Source organism: Glossina fuscipes, unplaced genomic scaffold (assembly GCF_014805625.2).
Source record: "Glossina fuscipes isolate IAEA_lab_2018 unplaced genomic scaffold, Yale_Gfus_2 0, whole genome shotgun sequence".
NCBI classification, from domain to species: domain Eukaryota; kingdom Metazoa; phylum Arthropoda; class Insecta; order Diptera; family Glossinidae; genus Glossina; species Glossina fuscipes.
In genome coordinates, this window is record NW_023998414.1 from 27,136,054 (window position 1) to 27,147,595 (window position 11,542).

Sequence of the window (11,542 nt, forward strand, 5' to 3'; positions counted from 1 at the left end):
CAATGGAAGGTATAACAAATTTCATGCGTATGCGTAAAGAGATTTCTTCTCATAATAAAATAAATTATTTTATTTTATGGTCATATGTAAAGCATTCTGCTGCAATGCACACTTTTAGGCTGTTGACTATTTTATATATTCATGATATGCATTTTTGTTTGCGTAAATTATTTTTCAAAATATTCCATTGTTATACACATAGCGTTTCCTTTTCTTTTATTGATAAATAGAAATTGTATTTAAACTAAATATAAGCAATACACATGGATGTATGTACACATGGATTTCGTTTTCACTAAGCATACCTCTAACCTTTAAATTTATTAAGTTTCTCTCTCTCTCTCTCTTACTTTAACAATAAAGCAGTCACTAGAATTTTTATATCTTTAAGATTTGACCATTTTTTTTTTGTTTTTCCTTTTTGTTTTTTTGATTATTGGCCATATTGGCCGTTCTAAGTCTATTTGCGTAACAATATTTTCAATAAACGTACTACGGGAGCTTCTAACAGGACAGATATAAAAAATGCGGCAATAAATGATACGACGGCATTACCAAAAAATACAATGATAATTAATACGTTATTTAATTGTACGGTACCATCCATACGAAAAGCAGTTATTAACATTATAACGGGATGTATCAAATAGGCGCAATAGGTGAGACGCGACAAAGGCCAAAGGCAACGATAGGAGAGCAAACGATTAATCGTAGGCGTTAGACCCCAACAGCATGATAATACCATCCATATAAGACTAAATCCGAAAGCTAAGCGAACAAAAAATTAAATTATGAATAATTACATCATTGAAGACAAAAACTTTTTTGCATAATTTACCTGTATGTCCTATGCTAACGTAAAAAGCTGTACTAACTTCGTTCAGTTGTCCTTCCCATACACCAAATATAATTAAGGCTAGTAGACCTAAACTCAAAATCCACAGCAGAATAATAATGCGTCCGGAAATTTTTGGAGGCGTTTTCACTTTGTGTATTATATAACCGGTGAGCATACCTAAAAATAGATTACAAAATTTTTCATTTTAATTGTAGCTTCATTAAGGGATAAGGACATTGTAAATTAAAAAAAAAAAAAAAAAAAAAAAATCCGCAGAAGCCACCAGCATCCGTACTATGAGCACCTGCTGGCAAGTTATAGCCTAACGTTTTATCTGTTGATATCTAACTTCAGCAATACACAAAGAGAAGGTATTCGTGGCCATTTAAAACTGTTTTCAAGCAAAAATACGCTAGTATGCCTTTCTGAAACATCCTCTGGATGGATACACGGCTGCGAGCGACTCAAAAATCCTTATAACTCTAACAATTTTAATTTTTTTTTTGTATTCTGTATTGAAATGCTTACGATTTTTTGATAAGTCTTCTTCATTCAAATACCCGCCAATCGTACTATCTACTTCAATAGTTATGGGAATGTAATATAAATGATTTTTTTTATTTAATCTTATGCTGCTGGCCGCCGAGATCCTTCAGTGAAAACACGCTACACGAACATCGATGTTGCCAATTGTTAAATATTTTTGTCAATAGAAACTTTTTTTTTTTTTTTTGACTATTACAGTAGAATTGTCCGTTGAAACATTGTTAAGTGAGGCACGATTAAATAGAGAAAACAATTCAGGAGGTAGCATTAATTCTTAAGTTACACATCTATATGATTGTGAAATCAATCGCTTAACGCTATCGATATATGCATTCATGTTCTCGTTTACTTGTTAGGGGCAATCACTATCGTTCTCAACATAGTTTGAGGAATATTCACTTATTTCCCAATCCTTTTTTAAGTGTTTACTAAAATTTAAATTAATTTTTATATACATAATTGATGAATAATTTTATGAAAAAATGTTGTAACTTTATTTAAATCATCAAAAGCTATTGATTCCAGATCACATCTTTGCAGTGATACTGATTGCATATTTTATGGAAACTTACCCATTATATAAGTGCCCACTCTCTGCCAAGGCTTGTCATAAAGAAAATCAAATGATTCGAAAGGCTTGGCTACTTTATGTGTATAATGATTGCGTAAAGATACCAGACCGGCAACACCCCAAGAACTAATGAGTATACTAGCAAGTGTCAAGACAGCAGTTTTGAAATATCTAATAAATGAAACGAAATGAAAGGAAATATTACAAATTTTTACCTTTACTTGAGCGCATATATATATATATATATATATATTCTATACCTTAGGGAGACTACCAATAAAATAGTGGCCATTATATAAAATTGCATCTCATTGGCCATGTACCAGCTCCATATCATGCAAATTTCACTTAACGGATAAAAATTATTAACATACAAAATATTACGCCACCAATATTGGCTGCATGTGTTCGGCGCGATTGTTGCTTGGAAAATGGAATTATTAAAGGTTTCCCTGAAATGTTAAAAAAAAATTCGTGTATGTTTAAAATTTCCCTCTCCACTATTATTGTGTATATGTACCTCAATGAAAAATCATTGAAAAATATAACGAACAGATAGGCTGGCGTCAAACGTATATAGCGATACAAGAGCATCATCAATGTATCCCATGTACCTTTTTTAACATATTGATGCATATCGCTTGGATATTTCTTCTCATGTTTCATAAACAACAGAGTAACCAGAAAGCCGCTTATAAAGAAAAATGTATCGACAGAGAATGTAGCATTGCCGACAATTTGATACCAAGGTGAACGCTCGACAATGATGCGACGAAACTGTGGATAGTAGTAATATAGTAAAAATGGAAAAAAAAATTCAAATTTAATTTTCTACCCATCTTTCCCACAATAAATCAATGTAAATAAATATAAAGAAAAATGTAAAAATGTTTATAGAAAATCTTGGAAATGAAATTTAAGCATTAAATATTTACTCGATTCTCGCCTATGGAAAATACTTGCAAATATGTATGCACCAAAATGGTCCACAATACGGATATGACGCGCAAACCATGCACACAGGATGTTTGAACCTGTAAATAGAAAAACATGAAATTAATAAAAACGAAAGGAGACAAAAAGAAAAAACCAAAGAACAAAAAACAAAAAATAAATAAAAAAAAAAAAATATTTTTCTAAACCAAGAGAAAGTACAGTACAGTGTAGTAAATTTATCAGAGAAAATTGTCGCTCGCCTTAGATCGAATTTTGGTTCCTCGCCGTCTCACCTGTGTTTTCCAGTTAGTTCGATGCAAGTAAGTCGGGCAAATAAGATCATTTCTCGCGGCCCTCTTCTAAGATCTCCATCAACCATTTTTATCGCAATTTTTCTCGTTTCGAGACAGTAATCAAATTTTCGACGATCTTCGGGTTTCTCTAAAGACATTCACTTTTTATACCCTACATCACTTGTGGCGATAGTCAATATCCGGAAAGACCTACGATAGACCGATTCGAATCTTGTCTGTCTGAGTTGTTTTCTTTTTATCTGTTCGCCCGTCCGTCTGGTCTTTTGTGTTCAACCTATAGATCGCAGATTTTTGATATATTTTGATGAGATTTAGTCCAAGGAAAACTGTGAGACCAATGTTTCGACCATAAAATAATATTTTGAAAAGCGCTTATATAAATCACTCAATTAAGCAAAGTGGTGTAGAGTATGTAATGGTGGACCATGTCCCACTAAAATGTTTTTATTTTTTTTATTTTTTTTTTTTGTAAAATTAATTTTTAAAGATTAACCAAGAATATGCGTTCAGATGTTTAGCTTTTCATATCGATTTTTGCCGTTAGGAAAGCTCTAAAAATAAACATCAACATGACCGGACATGAATAAATTGATTCAAAGTAGCAGCCATCTGGCCATCCAAGGCCATACTTAATCGCTTAGCTTATCATGCGAATATCTGCATGTAACAAATTCAACGTCAGTATTAATAGACCCCTCCCTATGCTGATAGTTGTAAAAATTATGGTCGCACAGCATGATAACGAATAAATTTTGAGGAAAATATACGCAATAAAAGAAGAGGGAAAAAAATTAAAAGAAATTGCAAGAAAATATTATTAAAGGATTTAATTTAAAAAAAACATAAGGGTTCCAAAAATTCATTTTCATACTCCACACCAATTGATTGTGGTACAGGGTATATTAAGTTTGTGCGGATCTATGTAACATCCAGATGGGCCTAATATAGATCCACCTTGTATTACACCGATCGATTCAGAATCATTTTCTAAATCAGTTTAACCCTGTCTGTCCGTCAGTCCATCTGATGTCTGTCCGGGTATTTCCGTGTTCAAGCTACAGATCGTAATTTTTTAAAAATTTTGATGAAATTTGATACACAGACGTGCCTTAGCCCGGGGACGAAAGCTATTGAAAATCGTTCGGAACGGGTCATTTTTGGGACCACTCCACCTAAAATGCCTTATTTTGAAAAGTCGTTCCATGGAATAAAATTTAAATTTTCAAAATTTCTCACCATTGGTATGGACACACTTGAAATTATGACACACTATAAAATTGATTAGGCGTGCCCAAATTTTATACAGGTGCTACAACATCACTCATTGAAGGTACATTCAAATTTTTGTACATTTATCTGCTGTAGTTTATGAGTAATGAGAAAAAACAAGAAGAAGAATTTCTTACTCCTTTTAAGAACGGAGATGTTCTCGGTTCACTTGGTACTGTAGGCAAGTCCTTCCACCGTTTTATCCCACTTTCAATATCAACCTGCGTGCAAACACCTCCAAATTTCATGTCGATAGATTCATTTTGGCGGCCAGGAGAAAATTTATAACAGATTTTATACAGACGGACATGCTTAAATCGAGTCAGAATTTGATGTTAATCAAGAATACATACTCTTCGTGCGATCTCTGAAGCTTCCTTCTGGGTTTTGCAAATAGTTTGAAAAAATAAATATATTCCCCATCTTTCGGTGATGGGTATAAGAAGACGTGACAAATACTGCCCCAACACTTGTTACAAACATGCGAAGAAACTAAGTAAAAATTGATTCAACTTAGCTCCAATTTATCTCAATTCCCTATGTTATTTTAGTCACAGCTTGGCTTCCTGACTAGTCGCAGGCTGTCTGCAGCCGCTTAGCATGTGCTCAGCTGCAGTTTGCCTTCAACACAAACTTAGATCACTTAGTTGACTGGCTGTTCACGTAACCAATGTAGCTCCTGCCTAACATAACCTAGTGTTCGGTCACCCTTGAAAATCACTTTTCAATTAAACAATTAAATCTTGTACATAGTTTCTTGGAAATTATTATTAACGAAACTGGGGAGTCTTTTATATAAAGTAATGTGAGTGCATATGGAATAAAGTACCAACTGATATCATTTCTTGGTTTGGATGAAAATAATAATTTCCTAATTCTTCGCATGCTATTCATTAGCTGATATATGAGACACATAGATTTTTCCTTGGCTTTTCGTATTAATTTTGTAACTATTCGCTTACCTCCTTGTTTAAGTCCACATTTAATATTGAACTGGCATTCGTTTGAAATGCAAAACATAACAGCAGCTGCTCATGTAGACCTTCAAACATATATTTAAAAAAAAAAAAAAAAACAAAAAAACAAAAAAGGAACAATAGAAAAGAAAAACAAAAAAAACAAAAAAACAAAAGAAGAAGGAAAACACCAGCTCACATGTATTTATCGTTAAAGATAGAGAACATTTTCTACCAACTCACCCAAATGTTGCTTGACTATGTAGGTACCCTGTAAGCTATCATTACAGATATTTGTCTCTGTTGTTTCAATTTTATATTCTTTGTCTTGAACGCTGGAAGGATTTCTGACATTCAAACTGGTCGTTTGTGACTGGGTGTCACCATTGAGATTATGGTTTCTGTTGCCATTTTTGCATAATGTTTTGTTTGCATTATTTTCCATACCACTATCGCCGATATTACTGTTATTGTTATTGTTGTTATTTTTATTACTACTACTACTACTACTACTATTACTGCTATTAGGATTGTTGTTATTGTTGTTACTATTATTGTTGTTCTCATTTAAAGTGGACATTTGATAAAGTTCAAAAGACATATTGTGATTACTGTTGCTACTGCTGTTGCTGCTCATATAACGAGTTTCGTTTGCCATATGATGAGTTAAGTTGACATCAATTTTTTGACTTATCACGGATATTGCCGGTTCTATGTATTGTTTATCATTTACCTTACATTGATACCAAGTGGCCACAATGACCAGAACAATTAGAGTAAACATGAAGCTCCTGAAGGATGGGAGGTTTTTGAAATTTTTTAAAAACAATTTTCATTTTCCCAAGAGCTTACGCAAATATCTGGAAACTTAATTCCCGCCAAAAGCTGTAAATGCCCGGCACTGTACGCACTCTTAAGATTTTAACGGAAGTCGTTGTGCTATTAGAAGAATTATTATTATTATAATTAAGAGTCTTCAAGATTTGCGCATGAGGATCCAAATCCAATATATGTTGTATGTCTTGTGATGAACATGACTTTGGTAAGCATTCTCCCAGTTGCAAATTTAAAGTCTGAAAAAAACAATAAACATTTTTTTCAATTATATTGCGAGATAAAAACAAAAAAATGTTTTAATTATGTAAATATGTATGTATGCCTTACCACTTCCTTGGGTAATCGCAAATTCATGTTAATTAGTGCCGCATAGAATTCAAATTCAAAATGTTTACGGGATTCGGGTTCAAGTTGGCGATTGAGTTCGTAGCAGAATGATTTCTGGCCCAGCCATTTATCATTGCCGAAAAATAATTGGCCGCGATAACGACCAGAGGCATCGTAAGCTGAATGCAAAGCAAATAAAAAGACAAGAATTCTTAGTTTACTCCCTTTTCATTTTTTCCCTTTCATCTCTTAGCTTTCCAAAGATATTCCTTTCAGTTTAACCGTACTATTGTTGATTGCTTCTTTTTTTTTTTCAAGCTAAAGCGTAAAAGAACGGCTTTAATCCACGACTAGTCCTTCTTTAATTGCACTACTCGAATTTGCAACAAACTACCTGAAGTGATCTCCACCTCGCCGTTGCAGATGATTTCATTCCATTCAGTTCCAAGTGTAATGTAACAAAAAAAAAAAAAAAAAAATATTATCCCTCTTTTTCTCTCTTCTTTACCTCTAATCCTTCCTAATCACAATCGTTCCATATCGCTCCTGATTGACACACGAGAAAATGCTCGTGACATAGTACTGCGTTTTGTTGGCTGTTGTTAAAAGTTATCCTCGATCCGCAGTCCCAATGGGATATGTAATTAAAATTGAGATTGAAAGCACCAACCGCATTGTAGCATTTATGTGTGTATCTCTATGGTAGAGAGCGTCACACAGTGTGGTCTTCTCCTGTCACGCTCTTGGGAACGTTAATGAATACCACGAAAGGAGAAGTTAAGAGAATAGATTCTCCTACATTTACTTAACTTAAATAAAAGTTTTGATTACTCAAGAAGTCTGATATAAATCGAGCGAAATTATTGTCCAATGAAAAATTGGCGAAATTATTTTAATCATAGATCTTTTTGTCTGTCTATGGTACCAGTTTATAATACACAAGCTGAAGTTCCATAGTACAAATGATTGCGATTTAATGGATCAAAGTTAAAAGTGTTAATCGCAGACCTTACAAGGTATACGAAATTTTCGCGATTTTTTCAAAATTCTGAACTGACTTATTTATCCTTACTCGTCCGTCCGCCAAATTATTGTTGGCAAGGAAATGTATTGCGTTATATGCAATCCTGTCGTTGAGTCATACATTTCTGCTTGAGTTGTAGTCGAGTGGGTGAAGTATGAAGAAAGTACGTGAAGTATAAGTTACGTAATTACCAATTGAAATTGATGACATTGGATTGGCTTTGCATATGGACGACTTTTATAAATGTATTAGAAATATTCGGTATCTATGAATCGGTCTATAGCGAATAATACTTTCTGATTAGTTTTTTATAGTTTTTTTTTTTTTGTCCAAAATCTATAGGCGATCGTTGCACATTTCACATTTTTTGCTCGATAATAGCTCAAGTGTTATTACTTTTCTCATATATGATATTATAAATGATGATTTGTAAAAAATTCAAAAAAGCAAAAAAAATCGTTGTTTTTATACTAATCAGATCAGCTAAGTAGGGCTGTTATATTAGTGAGTTTGAAAGAACTTACCTTGCTGAGCCCAATGATAATTGCCATGTAATGCGGTTAAATAGGCCTGCAATTCTAGACCGCAGCCAGTTGAGACTTTCTTTCTAATGTCGGCCGCCTGCCAGTAAAAGTGATCATATAAATTAACAAAAATCTGGAAAACATTGGCGCTCTGCAAACTCGCCGCGGAAGCATTAGCACCCAAGCTGTTGTATTCATTAAAATAATGATTAATACTGTTATGATTGTTGGAGCTCTTTTGTAGATCTTCGCGTTTCAAAAGTTCACGGCCCTTTTTTGTTGATTTCGTTTTCGAAACTTTAAAAATATGAGGACTTATGGTCACCACTGATGTAGAAGATGATAACGAAATAGACGATGTTGGACTAATGGTTGTCGCATTAGCTAAACTTAACAATACCGAGTTACTGCCTTTTGTCGTAGTTACGATATCTACTTGAACATTTAGATCGTCTTCCAAAGTGTATTCCTCCGATCCGTCGTCTTTATTATTATTATTTGCTTTATAATGTAATATAGATTCGGTTGTGTTTGTATCTCTTAAGAGCGCTTTCTCCTCGCTACTGAGATCGGCTTTTTTAAATGACTCATGTTCTAAATCTTCTAAATCACCCAAATTGTAATCGAAAACGACTGGATGTAGATCGACATCTTTCAATGGTTTTGACTTTTCATAACTTATAGGTGCGATTACTTTATCCAATAATGCATAGTGTTTCTTCTTAATCGGTTTTAACGGTAATATATCCGCACGATCTTTCTTTTTTGTCGAATAGCTGCCATCGTGAACTTCATGCAAAATCGTTATATTGGTATTAAGGATATGAGGATGTAAGTCTTGGCTAGATATACTAGTGGTGGCATTGCTCTCATATTTAATACCCAGAGCGGTCGTATTACTAACTAAATGATCTAATCCATAAGAAATGGTTGTTGTCAATACTAGCAACAAAATTTGCAAGATTTGCATAAACGATTTTTCATAAACTCTTTTAAACATTTTTATTGGCGAAATTTGTTTTGGTAAGAAATTTTTTACTTTTTGAAAAAAACGAAAATGTTTTTATCTTTTTTTATTAACATTTTCAAGGTCTTTTTGTATATCCTTTATTTTATTTATTTATTTATTTTTTTTCTTAATTTGAAAGAATATATTTTTTCATTTCATATATAATTTTTGCTATCAAACCACATCAGTATTTTTCTGAAAGTAAAAACTTAAAAAAAAAAGAAAAAAAAAAAAATATAAGAAAAAAAAAAAAATTTTTATTATTATTATTATTATTATAATAATTATAATTAATCAAATTAAATAAATGATTCTACAACGCTGTCAACGCTAATATAGGCACACGTACAACATTTATGTACGTACATGTATGTAAATGAAATTTATGTCACCTAATGAAAAAGCAAAATAGTAAGTGAACCTGAATTCCATTCTCGTTTCTGAGGAACTTATATAACATTTATTTATATATTTATTTATTTATTTAATTATTTATTTATTTATTTATTTTTTTGCATGCATTTGCTTTCTTCTTTTGCCAACATTGTTGATCATTACGATCGCACAGGACGCGTTTACCCTTGGCCATTAACCCGTTATCATCATCACAAGTGTCTTTTCAAACTCACTACCATAACGCGCATAAGTGTACGTACACCATAATCTAGCAGCAATAGAAGGTTTAAATAATTTTGCCGACTCGTTATAACGTCTGACAAGAGTTGTAATCTTTTTTTTTTGTTTTTTTTTTTATTTTCTGTTTAATTTTAGCTTTTCTTGCTGTCAACACATTACTAGGTAATGTTTAAACGTCTGCTACATATTAATGTTAATATCATTTTAGTTTTGTTTTGTTTATTATTTCATTTTTGTTGTCGTTTTGTTTTCATTGAACTTCTTTCTGTGTTTAAATATAAAAACCAGTTTTTTCTCTTTTATTATAACGTTGTTTTTTTTTTTTGTTTTCCTTTTTTATGCATTTCTTTTACTTTTCCGGTTAAATCATAAAAGCGACAGCGTACACAACATTCATTCATAGCTTTTCTTTGCTTTTTTTTTTATGTACTGGTTTTTTTCTTGTGCTTCTCAGCGCCAAGGATAAAAGAAATTAGAGACTATAAGGAAAAGGTATTCATTTAAAGAGAACCTAGAGCTTTTCCTTATAAATTCGTTCATCAATAGGCAACTAAGACAGATCCCGATAGATGTTTGTAGTGAATAACTCTTCGTTGACCCTCAAGTTGTTCACAATTTCTCTCTTTTCGGAAGTATGGGAATATATTTGTGGGTATATGGGTATGTATATATATATATATATATATATATATTAGTTGTATTAATAAATTCTTTCCGTTTTTTGACTTAATTCGAACTCTATTTAAAAAACACAAAGTTTACAAAGCTTAGTAATCGAAATATTCCGCATCATCATCATCTGCTATCTTTTCCTTCTATTCGGATAACTTAAGGATGCCTTCCAATTAGAAACTTTCTCCCATTTTCGCACATGCGTACCTGCTCTGAACGAGTGCTAATCAAAAGAAGACGAGTCTGCAGAATACCTCTCAATCGGGAGAGTAACTCCCAGCCCAAGTTCAGATTACTTCCCGAGTTGCTTTTGATGAAAACGGGCGCACGCATACAAGTTGCAATTTTTTTCCCGAACTCTTGCAAACCGATTTTTATCTACTCCCAACCTTATTGGCTTATTGTACATTATGATATTGAAAATTCTGTGCGGTATGATATTGATATCTACATATCGAGCAACACTCACCTGATTGTCTAAAACAAACATGTGCTTAAAAGATGACATTTCAGTTTACAAATTTTTTGTGCGGATAGTTTCCTGATTCTTTGCTCGTTTAAAAAGTTATATGGATTTGAAAATGAGTGAAGTATTTGAATGAAACCGCTATGTGATGCTAGGAGTGGATTTCCCTGATTCCGTTCTGGAAATTTCGATATCAGTAGTCACCGAAAAAGCCAGTTAAATTTTGCAACTGATGGAGTGGGGCAAGACCGCCGCGCAAACTGTCAAGGAATAGCGGAGACGAATGTAAAAAAAAAATCATTTAATGTTCACGTCTTTAGCTAGACAAGTACGAAAGGCTTCTTGACAGCGAGTATTGGAACGGAAAAGTTCAATTTTCAACAAAGCAAAGCGAATTTCTTCTTCTTCTTAATAACAAATACTAAAGACAATTTTTCGAAAAACTCTCCCGTACTTCTCTCGAAAATATTGTTACAAGGATATCGATAAGAAGCGAAAACACTGTGGTGGTCTACGGCCCACATGACGTTAAATATTCTACAAGAACTATATATAATGACTTTTTAAAAATAAGTCATTGTATAGAAAGCAGTCGAAAAAAAGGATTCAGATTCGAA

The 11,542-nt window shown here is 32.9% G+C and overlaps 1 protein-coding gene across 1 annotated transcript; it reads right to left on the reverse strand.

Moving 5' to 3' along the window:
• Window positions 1–373: 373 nt before the first annotated feature.
• Window positions 374–9,181, reverse strand: LOC119639842. The gene is made up of 11 exons (XM_038037512.1): window positions 8,143–9,181; window positions 6,595–6,773; window positions 6,283–6,503; window positions 5,674–6,221; window positions 5,437–5,516; window positions 2,891–2,989; window positions 2,476–2,732; window positions 2,216–2,407; window positions 1,957–2,126; window positions 839–1,015; window positions 374–768 (listed from the first exon to the last, which is right to left on the reverse strand). Exons 1-11 carry the CDS (start codon window positions 9,140–9,142, stop codon window positions 461–463), a joined length of 3,231 nt encoding a protein of 1,076 aa, XP_037893440.1. The 5' UTR covers window positions 9,143–9,181; the 3' UTR covers window positions 374–460.
• Between the last annotated feature and the right edge of the window lie 2,361 nt (window positions 9,182–11,542).

Bases quoted from the DNA above. Each gene is read 5' to 3' on its own strand.
- LOC119639842 (XM_038037512.1), bottom strand. From the start codon at position 9,142: ATGTTTAAAAGAGTTTATGAAAAATCGTTTATGCAAATCTTGCAAATT. The intron at 2,127-2,215 runs GTATAGAATATA...TTCATTTATTAG, and splicing joins TTATTGGTAGTCTCCCTAAG to ATATTTCAAAACTGCTGTCT. The intron at 1,016-1,956 runs GTAAGTTTCCAT...ATCTATTTTTAG, and splicing joins AGTGGGCACTTATATAATGG to GTATGCTCACCGGTTATATA.